The 19,588-nt window shown below is 37.4% G+C and overlaps 1 protein-coding gene across 11 annotated transcripts in view; it reads right to left on the reverse strand.

Annotated features, from left to right (window-relative positions):
- The window catches only part of LMO7 (LIM domain 7), a 134,825-nt gene that overhangs the window by 20,010 nt on the left and 95,227 nt on the right, over positions 1-19,588 (reverse strand). For 5 of the 11 annotated variants that reach the window (XM_064504751.1, XM_026120839.2, XM_064504743.1 and 2 more), the window contains 10 exons: positions 19,248-19,277; positions 16,464-16,581; positions 15,218-15,360; positions 13,513-13,948; positions 12,559-12,879; positions 9,467-9,581; positions 3,590-3,751; positions 2,008-2,192; positions 1,254-1,314; positions 199-255 (listed from right to left, as the gene is read on the reverse strand). In XM_064504751.1, the coding sequence (XP_064360821.1) occupies positions 199-255; positions 1,254-1,314; positions 2,008-2,192; positions 3,590-3,751; positions 9,467-9,581; positions 12,559-12,879; positions 13,513-13,948; positions 15,218-15,360; positions 16,464-16,581; positions 19,248-19,277 (1,628 nt within the window). Of the gene's footprint in view, positions 43-198; positions 256-1,253; positions 1,315-2,007; positions 2,193-3,589; positions 3,752-9,466; positions 9,582-12,558; positions 12,880-13,512; positions 13,949-15,217; positions 15,361-16,463; positions 16,582-19,247; positions 19,278-19,588 lie in introns of all 11 variants that reach the window. The other 6 variants (XM_064504748.1, XM_064504746.1, XM_064504747.1 and 3 more) reach the window with 5 other exon arrangements.

Genomic DNA, 19,588 nt, shown 5'->3' on the forward strand with positions numbered 1-19,588 from the left:
CACAAAGGTAGACCCATGAATTGTAAGAATAACCTGATGACCCTGGGGAAAGAAGGGAAATTAATTATGTTGCTTTGTCATAACTGCAACGAGCAATGCCGAAGAGGCATAATACCCAGCACCAGAGACTTGTTAGGAAGAGTGTGCAGCAGGAATAATTTCATGGGAAGTACATGAAACGTTAGCTCTTTGTTTTACCTTGTTCAAAAAATTGTGACCGTCTTTTTAAGTTTTTCAAAGAAATAGGTTCAGATGCTATTTGAAAAATACAAAGAATATAAACAAGTCAATGAAGTGCTGTCTTTTCTTAAATTATCACCACCACTGGATAACAAACAACATCTGTTACACCTCCGATCTACTGCAACATCACTTCAAAAATACCTGGAACACAGAGGAAATCTAATCTTTCATAAAAACAAATACAGTTTTTAGTAGGTTACACCATATACTGATTAGTATTTCATTCTAGCACTAACACTGTCCAATTATGACAACAGTACAAGGGTCCCACAAGGACTCAAGATTCTTCCCGTCTAATTTAAGCCACTTTGAGATGCCAAATTAGGAGTCTAATCACCACAGGCTCCATTTAAAGTCAGCAGAAAGGTATTTCCAGAGGGCAACTGACCTCTTAAGGGAACTCCTTTATAAACCACCAAGCACATGCAAGATAAAATAAGAAGTTTCCCATTTCAGGGTGACTGTTCCATTATTAGGAAGCCCACATATCTGCTTTTTCTCTCTGTCACCAAGCAAGGCTAGATTTGTTCATAGCATCATGAATAATTGTTCAGACCAGAAACCAATATTTTCTCCAGGAAAAAAAAATTAAAAACAAAACAAGAATAACCCCCACACTTGAATTAGAAAAAAGTTGAATATTCTTTTCCCAGACAGTGAAATAGATTGATACTCATACTGACTCGGTCTCTACACAATGCAGTAGTAGCTATAATAAACTCTGTGCCTTCCACTTCTTTCATCCCTATCGCACAGTAAATTTACAACCACTAATGCTGAGACAGGGGATTTGTCACTGACTTGTTGTCAGTTCTCTGGCTGCTTAGCACAGCACGGAAGCAAACTACACCCAGCTTGGATGCAATTAGATCTTTGTCATACTTGTCTAGCTCTCAGTTCATTAAGGTCTTGCTTAGCCCACTCTAAAAAGCTCACAATGATTACAGGTTTAGTATCTATGCTCGTTCCAAACCCATACAATTAGCAGATGAAAAGCAATGACAGTTTACCTCTTTGTTTGTTAGAGCCAAGATCTCCTTGCATCCCATTTATCAATTTTGTTTCTGTATCCTGAAAAAGAAAAAGGAAAAAAAAAAAGGCTCATGTTCATTAGTTTTGTGGAAATTTATCACAAAGTTAAACATTTCCTCTCATAGGAACTGTATATCATTAAATATTTCAGAAAGTCAGAAATTCCCCCAGAAGGGTAAAACTTACTTAAAAACTTCCAGAGTATACTATATGATAAAAGGACTGTAAGCAGTTGCTGGGATCAATAAACGGCTGTGAATTGATGGCTGCAGCAAAGAACATTAATTTGCAAGAAAATGCCAGAAGCTGAGAGAGTTCTTTCAATGCAGCTCCTTGGCAGGCAGCAAGTTATTTATGAATAATCTGAAAGCATGCACACCTTCTGTTCCTCAGGACTGCAAATTTCATTTAAGCTAATAACGGAGGTAGTAGGTGTTTCTAAAGAATAAACAGTCTGTACATTTTAGTTGGAACACGGTCTGCATATATGTTAATACTTATCCTATATTCATGAACAGACAGTATCTATGCTTTAAAGCAGATCTTATTTACCCTAACAAATACATAGCTTCATCTCCATATTTGCAGAAATATAATGTCCTTATAATAAGCACATGCAAGTAGCAATAAGATTTCTTAAGTAATTTTTTCTTCTCCCTCCCCCCCTATTAAGGCCTTAGGTTTTGACTCTCTTCTTCTTCCCAAATACCATGACCCTTTAAACACACTCACAGAACTTTGAAGGCTGCTGGAGAATTCTCTTTTTGGTGATACGGCTGAAGTGTTTGAAACTTGTTCTCCAGAAGTTGCATCAATCCATTTATTTTCAGATGTACCTATAATGTTGGTAGCCATACTGGTGAGATTGAGGATTTTATGCCTTACATGTGGCAGGGAAGGCTGGTCTGTGCCCCAATCTTTTTGGTATGTGGAGATCAAGAAATTAACGTAGACAGTAACGTCAAAGAACAGAACAAGAGTTAGAGAAAACACATTCAAATAATATAAAAACAGAAAAAAAAAGCCACATGTAACAAGAGAGGGAGACATACAAATCAGGCAGAATTTGCAAAGACAGGAAAGGGGGCTTTTAAGAGCAGACCGCCTTCCCCAAAAATGCAAGTGTTAGTCAAAAGCTAGGTAACCGTTTACCAAGATGCATTGCTAACATGGACTGCAGCAGCTCAACATTACAAAGTATTTAGTATTTATCGAAAACTATTCCATTAGTAAGAACCAAGGAAATTCTCCCAACCAGCTCACACAAGGTACATTTTGAAATAGAGAATATTCAAGGAAGAAAGTGTCTTTTTCATGTCCAACTACCCAGGAAACACACACTGGACAAAAAAAATGCTGTCTAAACTAAACTAGCAAAACTGATGAGGGGAAGACAAATCATAAGCTCAATTGCATCCCCCCCCCCCCCCGGCTTAAATTTATTTGACAATTTATGCTCCACTAACTTCAGTTTTCACCTGTGCTAGATATGATACAGGCTGTGATTTTTTTTTTCCTGTCTCTTCCCCACCTCAGTATTTTTTTTCCCCACTTGCTGATATCTTATTCTACACCTATCTTCCCACTAAAAGAATTGTATATCATTATAATCTGAAAGAACTCATTGGTCACGCTTCAAACACTGGAAAAACTCTTTCGTGACTATGAAAGGGTATCCTGGATCAAACCCATGGCATGTTTGGAGATGTGACAAGGCCCTCAGCCAGGATAGAAATCCTCACTTGCTAGAATGGATAGTACAACATTGAGAGATTACAGTATCACGATATTTGGGTCAGTGGTCAAAATCATAGCACAGAAGAGCTACATCAACCACAAGCTTGTATGCCATCAAAACGCTTCTCCAGAAGAAAGGACACAGGACCCTCCTTCCCTGAGGGAAGAGGAGGATGAAAAGGAGCTGTTGAAAGAGAGGTTCCAAAAAATTACTATCCTATAGGGAAGAACCCCACTTCATTTATGTAGTATAGCAGGAGAAGAGAATTTTCTGCTGCCTTGTGTGGTGGTTGCACAAATTAAGTGTGCATTGTCTCAGAAACAGGCCAGAGCATGAGAGAGAGAGGTCAGTAGTTTAACATTTAACAGACTTTCTTGTGAAGACATTTGTAATGCAGAAGCAGTTAAAAAAAAAGCCAAGTTGTGTTAAAATGCAACGGACACACTAGCAAACTACTTAGCTCAAATACATATTACTACTGTAAGGGAAATAAGGACTCTCAGCTGTCACACACAGCAGAGACAAAGCTTATTTGCCTTACAGAGCACACTGTATCTGCCCTACGAAAGAACTCACCATTCTTTCCATATCGTCTGACATCCATGACCAGGTTTCCAGTTTCTAGTGCTCTGGCGATGGCTTCTTGCCACTGACTATAGTCCATACGTGAAACCTTTGTGCCACTGATAGCAACGATCTCATCATCTACATGCAGCTGACCAAGTGCTGCAGGGCTACCTGCAGGAAATAAGAAAAAAATTATGTCTCCATTCACAATTATTTTTATCACAGCTGTGGTGGGGGAAAAAAATGTATATTTCTTTGAAAGAAATGCTTTTGATGGATATGGAAGAAACCTTTGAAAAATTTACTGCACTGCGCATAAGGTCTGTAAACTATGTTAATACCAAAGTAATGTTCAGTTTTAGACTTATGAAAATGAGGCGGGCGTAACATCAGCCTTTTGGATTTGCAAGCATTCACACACTGGCCAACTCATTTAACAAATGGGCTCTGTTTTGCCTCCTCCTGCCTTCACTAACTTGCCTTTATAGTCTGGGATAGTGAGAAAGAGACAGCATCGCAGTATCTGTAGCCAATGATACCTGAAATTCAGCCTATGTTTGGGTAATCCTCTTGTTTGCCCGAGAAATAGACTCCGCTTCGTTAACTCCAGTGTAAACTGGCTTGCTTATTTACTTTTTCTGGGCTCTGTTGTCATGAATATGCTGCTCTATTGCTTTGTTAAAATAGTTAGCTCTGAATCAATTGAAGACTGGACGCACTCAAGATATTACTGGGTGCTGTATCATTAGACTTCTTTCTGTTTATTTGTCAGTAGCTACAACTCAATTGAAAGCAAATTTTATTGCAGCTTGGACTTTGAATTCTACATATATTTTGCAAGACAGGCTGCACTTTAAACTTTTATCTATTACTATGCGCTGGCAGGTGATCCCACTGGTCTAAGGACAGCCAGCATACAGGGCCAGCTAATAAGCCTTTTCTGTTTTTTTTTTTTTTTTTTTTTTTTTTTTTTTTTTTTTTTTTTTAATTCAGAAGATGGATGAGCTGAGAATATCAGACTTCAATAAGATTTCATGTATTGTACCTGAAGGGTTTTTCCATTAGCATTTATCCCCTTAGCAGAATAGAAAAGAGAAAAGCTACATGAAAATGGAGTTAAAGACTGACAAATAAATCCTCATGCTAAAAACAAACAAACAAAAAACAGACAAACTTGAACTACACAATGGAAGCTTTTTCTAAAGTAAGTGGAAGAATCCATGCATCTTATTTAAAATATACCAATGACAAAGCTATATTACATTATCAGAAACAAGAGTGGACAAACATGAGAGAGGAATTTGGACCCCTCATGATTCATCTGACCGTCTTCTGACTCACTAGAAAAATGCCATTAGAAGTCTGGATCATCTGCTAAGGATTCAGACAGATTTTAATATTCCTGGCACCCCAGGAAGTTAAGAAATGAAGACATGCGAGGCTTCCTAAGACTTCTCTGAACCATTTCATAGTTCACGAAAACAAAAACATGACATTTTAACTACCACGTTGGAAAAGGAATAGCTCCACGTTCTATTTTTCCTGTATTTTTTCTTAAACTATGGACTGAAAACTCCAGTAGGAGTTATCAGCAAACTTTCAAAATATACCAATTTTAAGCAATATTATCAGAGAAAAATAGAGTTCTTATTTGGAGGAAATAGCAAAAGTATATGCAATGATGAAACTGGAAGAACCTGTACCTCCTTAGGGCAAGTTATAAAAGTTAAGAGAATTGAAAGTCAAATGGGAAGTACTATTTTCAAAAATACATACAGAAGATTTCAAATTGTGTTTTCCTTCGAATATCTAAGATCTTCAGTACCATATAGTTTCATCTCACATTGACTAAACTTTATGCTTATGGTAAAGGGACTGCTTCTGGCTCAAGGAAAGAGATCGTACTAAGTACTGCCCTGTTTTGTGTTGTGACATAGAACAAACCCTAGGAAGTAAAAAAGTTAGTGTTCTTTTTACTCAGATAACTTGACTGGGCTGAGATTCAGCTCTGAGGTGAGAATGGTGCCTCGGCACAATTACAGTAGGTACATGGCAGGGAGAAGAAGAGGGATTACCAATTCAGGTTTTAGGAAAGGAAGGGAATTTAAGATTGTACACTTCCTCCCATAAGATCACCACAAAAACATATCCAACATATCCCAACCATACACACGTGAATGAATAGCTACAGTCTCCAAATGTAGACCTTGCACAGACAAGAGAACTTATACCACTCAATTTCTAGCACCAAACTTTGCCAGCTAGTCTTCCTATACTGTCTCTATAATCTATGAAGACGGGGGCCTCCCCTGAGTGCAATTCTGAGCACCTATATTAGGGCTTCTGCTCCGATTCACCTTCCAAAGCAGCTTTGGTTTCACTAATAAGAGGAGCCTACAGAGACTAGTGAGTATTCAGATGCCTAAAGCTGTATGGTGTCAATTGCCTTCCGTCCAGCTCCACCATGACTATAGGATTTAGTGACAATTTCTTTATGTGGGTGTAGAGGATTTAGTTTCCATTAAATAAAAGTGGTTTTTTAATATATTTTCCTGACAGTAGAGAATTTTTATCCTAAAAAACAAAAACAAAACAAAAAAATACATAAAACTACCCCCAAAATGCCTTTTTCTCACTCATTTTCCATACACATTCATTTATTTCTACCCTGTCCCTATCTGTTATTACTACCACACATTAATATCCACTCAGATTTGTACATAAAAATCAAAACATGAAGGAAATGGGTCAAATTTATTTTACGAAGAACACATCCTATATGCCTGTGAATGTTAGATCGCAGACACATACACTTCTACATCAACTCCATCTCAAACAATGGCTGCAAATAGGGTGTGTGAAAGGAAAAGGACTGAAATAATGGAAATGATATGGCAGTGGGGAAACTGGCAGAACAATGTCAAGATTCAAAATTTTCTAAGGCTTTTGGTTTATGTAATTTTTAGTATAAAGGCAGAAAATGCCTGTAAAAAAGAACACTATATTCCCTTAAAGATACTAATTGGGCCTTACTGAAACATGCCTTACAAGTTTAACTCTTAATAAACTTTCTGAGAACATGTATAGGTTAATCTTGTTTGCCAAATAGATCTCTTATCCATTTTTTGGAAGTAAAAGCATATGTAGAATACAGAGTCATTTATGGGCAATAATAAGATAACTGCAGTTTAGCACTTAAAGAAAAATCGATAGAGCTAGTTAGGATGGCAAGTATGTCAAGATAATCAAAGTCTTGCTGGAAGCTATTTCTGGGCTCATGAAGGAGAAAAAAGTGATTGGAAACAGTCAGTACAGATTCACCAAGTGTAAATCATGCTGAAACAACCCGTTTGTCTTCAGTGATGAAATGACTAGATCTGTGGATGGGGAATGTGGTGGATTTACTTCCTTGACTTTAGAAAGGCTTTTGACCTGGTGTCCGACAGTATCCTGGTATCAAAGTTGGGATGTTATGGTCTACAAGGGTGCACAATTAGATGGGTGAAAAACTGGTTGGATCATCAGGCTCAAAGGGTAGTGGTTAATAGTTTATACTCTACCTGGAGGCTGGTTACAAGCAGAGCTCCACAGGAGTGTATCCTGGGATCTGTCCTGCTTAATATCTTTATCAGTGACCAGGGGGATGAGATGAAACGCACCCTCAACAAGTTTGCAAACCACATCAAACGGGGTTTGAGGCTGCACTCGATAGGCTGGAGGGCAGGGCTGCTGTTCAGAGCAGGAACCTCATGACATTCAACAAGGACAAATGCAAAGTCCTGCCTTGGGATGGACTAACTGCCGCAACAGTACAGGCTGGGGGCTGCCCACAGGGAGCAGGACATGGCCATCCTGGTGGGTGCCGGGCTGAATGTGAGCTGGCAGCGTGCCCTGGCAGCATGGAGGGCTAGCAGCACCCAGGCAGTAGGAACAGGGGCACGGCCAGTAGAACAACGGAAGTGACTATCCCCCTCCTTCACAGGGGGCTTGTTACACCACGCCAGAAATATCCAGTTTGGGATGCCCAGTTCAGCAAAGTCATTGCTAAACTAGGGCGAGTTCAGCTACGGGCCACCAGGATGGTCGAAGCTGAACCACTTGCCCTGTGAGGAGAGGCCAAGGGAGTCTTGTTCAGCCTGGAGAAGTGACAGCTTCAGCGACCCTAACAGCTGCCCTGGTACTTAAGGAGAAGTCGTTGAGAAGGTAAGGCTTGCTTTTTCTTAAGATACATGGCAGCAAAACAAGACACCATGGTCCTAAACTACAAGGGATGTTCTGACTGGATATAAGGAACATTTTTCACTAGGAGGATAATTATGCATTGGAGCAGGTTGCCCAGAGAGACTGTGCAATCTCTATCCTTGGAGGTCCTCAAACCCAGCTGGGTAAAGCCCTAAGCAACTAGGTATGAGCTCAGTCTTGGCCCTTCCTTGAGCAGGGGTTTGGTCTAAGTGATCTCCCAAGGTTCCTTCCCACCTGAACCTGAACACCTATGACTTATTCTGAAGAATAGGAAACACAACATTCAGAAACGCCCAGCTGAACACGTATCTTACTGTTTCAGTGAACTGTCTACCTCTTTCATTCTTTGTTCCTTTAAAGAAGCCTACAGCTACTGCATAAGGATACATTAGTCAGTTATTGCAAAAAGATGTTAAATGCATGCTATAAATGAGAGTACCAAATAGGTGCAGTCCACCCCAAATGCTCAGTTTAATCCTTCTACTTTACGAGTACTGTAATAAAGCATAACCAAGGTAAGAGTGACAGGGCCTTCATCTCCTCCCCCCCTCCAGTGCCAGGCATGGAGCTCATCTGGACCTTGGTGAATGACAGGCAGGAACATTCGCTGCCCTCAGATTTCTCAGTTACAGCTGGTAGCACAACGAAACTGTCCTTTAACTCCAAGTAACAAAAGTAAACCAGAGGCCTAGCACCAGGGAAAATAAATGGAAAGTTATTCTTCAGACAAAGCAATTAATGGTTACAATCTAATTATAAGAAGTATCCAGCTATAACGAAGAGATACTGAAAAACCGACTTCAAAATGAAAAGTGAGGCTGTTCAGTAAGTACTGTTAAACGGTATGTTTTCCTCTTTGAAAAGCGTAATGAAGGGCTAACTAAAGGAGAAGTTTCCAGTGGTTTCTCTTCTCCTCAGGATGATCTTGTATTAGTTACAAGGAAGGGCACAATTCAATATTGTTTAAGTATTACTGCTAATGTGCAAGATGCCTGTTCAGAATGCAAAGTTTACATATTATTTGCTTGCTTGCTAAAAAAAGAAAAAAAACACCCTTAGTTTGTTTTCTAAGGGAAACTATTAAAGCTAGAAATAAGCATATGTTTCATTTCAAGACAAAAATGTTTTTTTCTCCTTGGTATTAACATATCTGTAAAATTTTTACTGGAATTTAATTTAGAAGTTACAACTGCTTAAAAATACTGCCTCCAAAATCCAACACGACAAGGAAAGAAAAAATTGAAATAAAAATACTAAATCCCAAGTTTCTTCTGCATATGTTTACAGACCATAGAAAATGAAAGCTTTTAAACTAAGGAAAAAGGAATAATCCATATGTTAAAGAAAAAAAACCAAAAAACAAAACCACCAAAAACTGTAGGTACCCCATATTACTGTTCTGTAAGAGACTTGGGAAACCTTTGGGTAATCACATCTATACCTTTTCAGTGGTTGCAAAACTGTCTTTGCTTCAGGAAATGCTCTTTAATACTTCTAAATTAAACACATTTCAAGAGATGAGAATTCACAGAAAAGCATTAACAAACAAAATATTGATTTTTCTACTCTATACCTGAGTTTTGGAAATATCTGCAATGTTCCTAAAGTAAGAAGAAAAGTTTTTACAGTTAAATATACATTTACCTTCTTCAACCGTCTGCACAAAGGCCCCTGAAGAAGTCCAATTTGTTGTAAACCCAAAGTTGCGACTGTGGCCAGGTCTCTGGTTTATACTGATTCTCATTTCACTGTACTGTTCCTGAAAAATAAAACATGACACTACAGTATCTGGTATCACAGGAATCTAAATGAGGGAAAGTTTATCCTCTAAATAAGTGAGGATACTCACAATGTGCACTTTAATTATCTATTATTCACATCATCTACAAAGGAAACAGCACTGAAGTCAGTTAACTAACTAGTTTGTTTTTAATTCAAACAGGTACATTCTTGGTTTACATTTATGTTTATATTATTTTATATATTATATATATTACATTTATATTATGTTTATATTATTTTTCATATATATGTGTGTATATATATTTCAGCTGTACTTTTTTCTAACTGTAAATTCACCATGAAACAATACCACAAAACGTAAGAAATTTGAGAAAATTAAAACCCTACATGAGTGTTCATGGATAGCCTTGTGAATTTGTGAAATCTACTGCCTACTGACAAAGCATCAGTCAAATAGGAATGTGAAAAAGTTAGATAACTTATTTATTCTTAGACATGCTATAGAAGGAAGTATCAGTTTCCTTTAGGCTCAGTGCTGCAACTAGATTTACGTGCATAAACAGTCATCTTTCTAATTTTGTGTGAAATAATACTAGTTTGCTATGGATTTTGTAATGTGAGCCTTAGACTATAAAGCTAAGCCCAAAATTAGCTGGAATCCAGATTTTTCCATTCTAGGGGACTTTCAAGATGTTTTCAAAATCAGAATGAAAGCCTAACATTTCCACTTTAAACTACACAAATATTTGATTTGGAATACATTTTGAAACACCTGCTTTCAAGGTCAAAATATATTACAAGCATGTGTTATATACATTAACATTTTAATATGAAGTCATTAGAAACCAATTACAATGCCCAAATGAACGGTATTCACTTCATCACTACGAAACAGATTTTATAAAAGGAAAAAGTATTTTAGACTTTTTCAGTCAAATACTGTTAGAAACAGATATAACGCAGGAAAGTGTGTATGGAGAAGACAGCATGCTCTGGCACACGCTAAACGTATGCCTAAATTTCAGTTGCCTGGTGAACCAATCCTCCCAAAGGGTGGGATTCATTTTCTCTAGTTTCAAATATTTAAAAGTTTCGGTATCTAAGCTAGTTCCCAATAGCTCCCATTTTGGTCATAGGAAAGAAATGGGCACCTCCAAAGGGTGTTTCACGAGTAAGAGCAGCAATAAGGAGGCTAAGGGCAATAGTCAGCCAGAGAAGGCTTTAGCAGTACCTGAGCAGGGGGTGCACATGAAGACAATATTGCAGGGCAATATCCTGAAGTTTTAGCAATGTTGTTGTTATAGCAATGTGTTATTGCAATATTCCTGGCAAACCGCACACAGTCACAGCTCAAAGAAGAAACTATTAAGTCATTACTTCAAAACACAGCTATTAACTTGAAAATGTTCTATACTGAAAGAGACTTCTTTCTACACAAACTCCTTAGCTGAATAACACTACATTAAAGTTAACACACCATATAAAGCTTTGGAATCTGAGTATGTTCCTGGAAATCACTGTTATTTTTATTTCCAGCACCCCAAACCAGCTCTTCTTCAAAACTACCTCTTGTGAGATGAGTAATGCCACTTTGCGCACTGAACTTCATCATTTGTACAGGTCTTCTCTAAAACACTCAGTACCCTACAAACCTGGCATCACTGCCCTGATGATTAGTGAACTATTGGTCTCTCAACTCTGGCAATGATTTACAAACATGCCAAATGGAACTCACATTCCTTAAATTACAGATTGTTTGATGCACACCACAAGCATCTTTTTAAAAAAAAGAAAAAAAAAAAACATTCCCCATTTGGAGGAAAGATAATTTATAATCTCATAACCAATGACAGAAATAAAAGAGGATGTAGGACGTTTTACTTTCACTTGGCTCACATAAAAGTGATACAAAAGAACCACATCTAATCCCATTTTTCATTGATTACAATCCATACCTGCTTATTTTTACCATAACACAGAAAAGAAAAAACGTCATAAGCTTTTTCCTTATGCAATAATCACAGTTTCCAAAAATTACAGTAATTGCATTCTGGTAGCTAGTTGGGTACTCAGAGATATCATGAGTATTAATCTGAAATCTGTTCTTTTTCCACAGGTGATTAGGCACAAGAATGGTTCAAAGTGACTAAAGGTACATAAAAATAACTGGTGTATGAGGTGGTTTCATAAATCAACATCCAAGGTTTTATGATCCTCACCCAAGCAACTGATATAATTAATTTGTACAGCAGCACAAGGAATGCAAGGAATTCACCTCCAACCTAGCAAGGGGCATGAACCACATCATTAGAGACTGCAGCAAGGTACCAACAATTAAAGTTACTGCTGGTCATGTTTTACTTGTGAAACATGCGATCAGTTGGAGAACACAGCACAGGAAGATTCCAAAGCTCTGAAAGAAACACTAAAGGCCCAGCTTCTGGATAAGCAGACAAACATGGAAATGGTGATTTGTTTTAAAATTTGTTAGTGAAAACACTAAATCAAAATAATTTCAAATAAGTAATTATTAAAAGTATCTCAAGCCACAGCAGATGAGAAAAAAGGATAGTGATACTAATGTTTAAGGTTGGCTTTTGAAAAGCGGATCTTTATTTTCTGGCACCAGTTTGAAAGTGCAAATGGATGCTAGAGTGGCTTAGATTTTTCACCGAATTGGCAAACCTGATCATGCACACAACGTGCTAATTTGGAGAATAATATAAAGTTGACAAGTACTAAACTGGACATTTAGAATGAATAGTTTAAACCTCAATTAGAAATAAAATCAAACACAGGACAGATAACGAGTAGGGAAAGAATACAGCAAAAGAAACAGCATTCTGTTTCCTCTAAATTAAATCACGAGGTAACAGTTCTCTGAGTAGTTCTTATTATCAAAGAACACTAGTGTGAGATGTAACTTTTTTTTTTTTTTTTAACCTGCTGTTGCATTCAGTTACACTAAGTAATGACACGATTTTCAAACTTACCTGGGTTTTTGAATCCTCAGGCTCTGGCAGGCTCGCATTTTCTGCGGAAGATGCAAGTGAAACAGAATCAGGAAGAGAACAATAATCTGATACAAGACTACAGCTTCCAGCATCTTGGTCTTGGAATTTAACAGAAACTGTCAAACTAGGAGTAGGTGTCGTCTTAACACCTTCTTTCTCCTCCTCCTCACCTCTGCTTCCAAGTGCAATAGTGGAAAGAGGGTGTGCCGAGACTGGTTGTGAAAATGAACTGCTAGTGAACAAAGTTTGAGCTCTTTTAGTTTTTTCTACTTCTCCATTATATTTCTGGGCATCATCCATCTAGGACGAAAATGACAGTTTGGTAAATGTGTGCTTACAAAATCCTTAATCTTTTCATAATCTAGATATTTAACAAAAAAATCTCCTTTCATGCAACTTCTGGTTATTGTACCCATTACTAACTATCTACTTTACAGAGCAAGACCTTATTTCCTTGAAATGCTTGCAGAATATATAATGCAAACTTATTAAAATAAACTTGCTAAAAATCATAAGCTTAGAAAGATTTGCATTCCTACCATTTCTAGAACTGAGCCAACTAGGGATTTATAAAGGAGCTATGAAGATCTACATAACAAGGGAAAAGTCAATTTCTTTAAAGACAGTGAAGCAGAAGAAATTTATATCACCTGAAAATTTGTCTTTAATACTTAATTATGTTAACTTAGCTTAAGATGATAAAAAGATTATTCTACCAAATACATTTATCAGACCTATTCCGAGGACTACCTTTAAAGTACAGAAATGCAAGTAAACATCTAAAGCAATGACAGAATTATCTGCTCTGTCAACACATCCTTCATTAAATAGCAGATGATTCTTTAAAAAGCAACACATGTTGAAATTCTACTGTTTGGCCAGTTATCCAAGACAACAACATTTACAAACTTCAGGAACTAAACAGAATTTTACCGTGAACGACCGCGGAAGTGATGAGATTCCTCTTGAGTGGACACCAAAAGGTCTTGGTGTAACCACAGATGTTAACCTAGAGGTATCAGTTTTCTGGTAACTTCTAGGGAGAGAAGCTGAAACCCGAGCTGACCCAGTTTGACTATTCACTGAGTGGCGAGTAGACAAAAGAGCTGAGCTCTGCTCTTCTGACAGGCTCTTCGCTGGAATTTGAGTGTTAATTGCTGCACTGCTTGGTGGCTTCTGCAAATTCTCTTTGCTACTTTGTGCAGTATATGGAGTTTTGCTGTAGGAGGTATCTTTTTCAAAAGGGTAGTCTTTCGTTGCAGACTCCACAGAAGGTGCTTTTTCATCACTAAACACATCATCGTTTAATGAGTACATCCATCTGCGTTCCAGTTTTTGCTGGCTGTAGGTTCCTTGATCTCTGTTCTCTCTAAGGAGACAGAAGGCATCAATGTACCAGTGAAGCGACCTGACAAACAGGTGGGCCCTAAGTGTTTCAACCACTGAATGTCCAAGACAGAGCATAAACAGAGAAACATGTGTCTGGTAAAGGAAAATTAATTACATCATTTTAAGCATAGTTTCTTTAATCTGTCTTCTCCCCCCTCCTCCCCTTCACTCATGTCAACACTCCCATAACACTCTGGCATACTATTGTCACATTATCAGTTTGCCACCATGACAAAAAAAAACCCTTGTCAAGGAAATGATATAGCTATTCAATTATATATCTTCCGAAATTCAGATTTTATTGAGGAAAGAGTTGGAAGAAAGAAGCCATATAATATCACCTGAACTTGACAGCTTTGGTAGCGTCTTTACTCTATTACTCTATGAAAACATGATGCTAAACTTTGACAACAAATGAGAATGTTAAGATTTTTTTTTTTTCGCTACACATTTCCTTGTCATATAGAAACAAAGATAACCTTTAGGACATAATTTTTAAGGTTTGGCAATATTGGCCATTCTATATAACTTGTACCCATACTTTTATTCAAGAAACTGTAATTTGTATCGTCATTTATAAATACATGCCATATGCATAAATTTTTAGCCCCTTCAACTCAGTCATTCATGCATTAAAAAAAAGAAAAAGAAAGAGAAAAGAAAAAAGTTGTCAGCAGGACAAATGGTATCATGTTACAAAATTTACTCTTTTAAACTTTTTACTCTTCAGAGAATCTTGGCAATCTTGTTCTGTAAATACCAAAGGGAGCAACTGGGGATACAGTGGAAATCAAGTAAAAGTTCACAGTTCTGTGATATACACAAGATTCTGGCTGCACTTATCCACAGTAGCTAAAAGAACAGCAAATACAAATGTTACAGCAAAGAGAAATAATCAAGATGATTAAGCTGACTGAAGAATTAAAAAGGTAATTATCCAGTTTAATTCTCTATTATTTTAAAGTGAACACAAATACTGGCTTCAAAATACATTTATTCGCAGTCAGCAAAATAAAGTGAAATATCATTTATATTAAAAAATTGTTTAACATTCCCTGAAAACAATGAACTAGTAGACCATATCCTGCCCTTTAATTACTTAGTTTTCTACACTATAATCTACTACTAAAATCCTTTAGATTTCTGCAGAAACAACTGCAATTTGCCAGTAAAAACTGCCCAAGCATTAGAAAGAACAGAAATGCTGAGATTTAAGTACTAAACATTACACTTCAGTTCAGTTCATTACCTCTCCTCCTGCATTTCTTCCAGTGCCTTGCTAGTTCTTTCAGAAACCTCGGAGGCTCTCCTTTCTATTTCTTCTCTCTCTTCCTTTTTCCTTTGCAATTCGGAAGTGAAGCTCTTTCTACGATTCTTCCATTTTGCTAGATCCTGAGAGAATCACATGAATGTACAAACATCAGATTTTCTCAAAACCTCTTACACCCACAGAGACATCCCATTATACGCTGCCTGAATGCCAGTGTCCTAATTTTACCCTTGTATGACCAGCATGTTTGCATCAAGGCCACATTTTCATGCATCTTTCCCCTAAACGATAAAGGTATTGTTTTTCAGTTAGAGGTTACAGGCCTGCTGTCTGCTAAAGTTAATAATTGTGACTATTATTGCACTAACAGTGGAAAAGTATTTCTTTGTCATTGGCTTTGGAGTTTCTTTTTTTTTTTCTCCCCCAATCACTAATATGCTAGACTGATACATTAGCTTGAGAACAAACACGACTTAAACTCTAAATTGAAAACATAAGAATCAACTTCTATATTTTCTTCATTTCTGTAAAACCACAATGTGTACTGGCAACTTTCTCCATGAAATACCAGAGCTGCTTTAAGATAAGTACAGAATATTAAAGCTAACATGCATTAAACAAACAACTATGAATTGCTTGTTCAGTGCTCTGCTCTTAATTGTCTTAACTGCTTTTAATCCTTACAAATCACAGATTTTAATAAAAAAGAAAAGGTCTGCAGATAATGTTACGAGAGAATTGAAGGCTATGGTATCGGTTTTCAAGCTCAATTTAAGACAAAATTACCGGAGATGGTGGGGGTCTCAAGAATTTGCATGTGGAAATATCCCCTCCCCCCTTTCCCAAATAGCCAAATACTTGGACATTCCAATCATTTCACAAAACTGAATCCACAAATTTCAGACTGCACATGAAACTATGTCCTAACTTATCTTTATGGCCACAGAAATCAAGCCTAAAGGTTTTATATTGATACTCTAAAATGCATATAAATCTTATCCTATAACATTAATCAGATACTTTTGAATATATATAACAATTTCAGTTCTCCATTAAACAGACATTCCCGAAATCACCAGCAGTTGTGTGAAATGGATCATTTCAGAACCCAGTCCCATGAACTGCTGAGCACATGCAAAACACTGTTTTCTAGGGGCGCTGACTGTAGGCAGCACTCAGCCCTTTACCATGACATGTGAAAGCAGGAGTGAAAAGGAATATTTACTTCTTGCCACTTCAGATCCTGTTCTTGTAACTCGTTTTTTATCCTCTGTAGCTCTTCATAACGAATCCTGCGCAATGACTGCGATTCATCTGCACTGACATCATTCAAAGATTTACTCCTAGGAAGAGAAAGGGTATTCAAGCTTTATTACATATTAGCCATCATTCATGCAAATGAAACCTCCAAGAGAGAGGTTTATATCAGTACAAGTAAGCTCTCTTAAGTGTTATTTTAAACAGAGCAGGAAACACATAAGCAGATGGTCAAGCAAGCCTGCTACAGCAGTAGTGTATTTGAGCAAATAAAATCAGGGAAAGGGAAGAAACAGCTGCTTCCGCAGCACCGTAGCAAATTCATGCTGATCGTTCACACTGAGCTCCTCAAGTTGGACTACTACTTCTGTATAAACTTGTTACTCTTGTTATTGATTTTCCTCATTTCTTTTCGCTAAAAGGCTCCTCCCCTCTCCCTGAGTCTGAACTCTCACTCTTTCATTTGTTCTCTCCAGTAAAAGCCCCAGCACCATCTTTCCTTCCTTCAGCTAATCACAGAAGTCTCTTACGGAAACACACTTCTAAAAGACAAGCTTCAGTCACTATTAAATGATCACTTCATTCATGCCACAGGTCCCACAAACCTACGCTGCACCTCTCCAAGCCCCATGCCACTTTCAGTCCAAGTCAGGATAGCTAACGTCACCCTCTTCTCACTAATTTCTCCAACACAGCTACAGATATCCTTGTGAACTCCCACTTTCTAGTTTCACTTAATCCAAATTCCTCAAAATTCTCTTTTCATCCTCTTCTTTTCCCACATCTGATTTCCATTCCTATGCTATTTCTCTCTTGTTTTTTCCTATTCCACTCTTGCCATTTAAACATAAGAGATTTTTTAAAACTTAGGTATAGGGCAGGGCTTCTGTTCAGAGCTGACCATAAGCCAGGTGACATCAACCAAAATACTGGTGTTTCACCATAAGGTTCAGTGCTGTAATAAAAGGAAAGCTACAATTCTGAGGTTTTTTTCCTCCTTCCCAAAATACTTTTGTTTGTATTTATCCAAATGAAATTTAAATGATGGTGCACGATACAATGATAGATGTTAGTGAATGGAACTGTAACACGGCTGGAAAATTCAGCACAGCTCTGCTATGATGGAAACTCAAGTTGAAACAAAACGGATTCAGAACAGGGTGTTTAATAATCTCTTGCATACTAAGACAGCTCTTAACTAACAAGCCAGTTTCTCTAACTTCCTCCCAAGAGGCCCAACTTACTTTCACTGGTAACAAAAGACTTTGGACTTTGGCCTCTAGAAATAAAGGCTAGGGCAGTAACTCATTATTCCTATGTGCTTGTTTATTTTTCGAATGGGAAGAATGCCAAATTTAGTAAAATTCTCATGGTCACTATTGCAGAAACTTCCTTCTTGAACAGTTCGCTATCCTTCACTCATTTTTCATGGTTAAGTTACAACACATGTAAAAATGGTTTTGGGTAACAGAACTGTACTTAAGTATCAAAACCATTCCAGATTTGTTCAAGGAAACTCGAATGGCTACTGTTTCTTTTTCTTTCTCTCGAGTTCCTATATCTGCCTTGAACAAAATAGGCAAATCTAGGCCTAAAAACAATATATCCTAAATAAGTACCAATAAACAGTATGTTCATTTTAAATGCAGGCTTAATCTCAAGATCTAACTAGTGACTTGAGTCTTCCAAGTCTCCCTCCTCCAGCATCTAGCTTCTTCAGAAAACATTTACATTTCTTGCTTCTTTCGGCAGCATTCAATCATTTACAGGGTTTTGGCTCAGGGTTACAAAAAATATAGTGAGAGATATATAACCAATTTCAAAGAGCAACCAAAGGAAAATAAAAGGTAGAACATGTATAAACAAATACTTGAAACGCTGTCAGACAATAAAAGAAAAAAAATACTTCTCTTTCAGCTACAGTACACTGTAAACAAGACATAAGTTAATATAGCACTAACCAGCAGGTAAGTATGTTCACCACTCTGGAGACTAGAGTCCATAACATAATCATAAAACATCCATAAAGCACTCAACATTTTTAACAGAAACTAGAGCTGAATAACCCCGAGAAAACTTCTGCCAGTGGGCCTTTTTATTTTCGTTCAACTGCCACCCTCTAGAGGGTATGTTCCTCTTTTTCAAGAAAATTAAAGTTACTAAGTAAAAAAGCTCCAATTAAAGTCTAATTAAAGTTAGTACTAACATCAGAGCAGAAACGTTAAATGCAAAGTAATGAATGTGAGGCCAAATTATTGCAACATTCATTTAAACTATCAACAAAATTTATTACTATTTCAACCTGTCCTATTTCAAAATGATGTATTTTTATATCATTCCCCTCATAAATAGGCATGTCATTAATGAGTTACTTTCAGAATTCTACCTGTACAGTCTTTGAAAGAAAATGAAATATTTACTAATCTTGCTTTATATTTCTGAATGTTTTAAAGCCTAATTTAAACGTAGAACCTCAAGTACGACACTTCAGCAACAATAAGACATTGGAGCCAATATTCAAAATGCCTGATAACCAAAACCATAACTTACATATTCCAGATGCCAGCAGGAACTTTTGCCAGATGCATAGCTTTGGGTTTCTTACATTTGTTATGTTAAATTGCCCAAGCACAGAACAACAAAGCAGCATGCACAAGTTGCTTTGAGCCACAGTTTTTAGCTACTGTGCATGCATGAGAATTTAAACAGGCAAAAATAGTGTTAAGAACTTTCAAGCTTTTACAAAACTTACCCTTGCTCATCAGAAAGCTTTTGAAACAGTCTGAGAAAGAGGAAACCAAAAGAAAAGAAAAGATTCAGTGTCTTGCTTGATATTCACAACAACATCAACACGATCAGCACACCAGCACTCTCAGCGAAGGGGAAACTGTGAAAGGCTGAGGACCAGCCAGCAGGGAATAGCACATCAGAGACCTGACACTAGTCAGAAACACATCAGCACTTGCATGATGTGTAAGTTGGGCAGAAAACCCTGACAAAACAAGGCTGCCTGTAAGTTTCCGATACTTCCACTTTTAGAAACACTGCATGAATAGAGCCTTGTAGGGATTCTGCATCACTTATTCCAGTGCT

Source organism: Dromaius novaehollandiae, chromosome 1, assembly GCF_036370855.1.
Source record: "Dromaius novaehollandiae isolate bDroNov1 chromosome 1, bDroNov1.hap1, whole genome shotgun sequence".
In the NCBI taxonomy this organism is placed as follows: Eukaryota; Metazoa; Chordata; class Aves; order Casuariiformes; family Dromaiidae; genus Dromaius; species Dromaius novaehollandiae.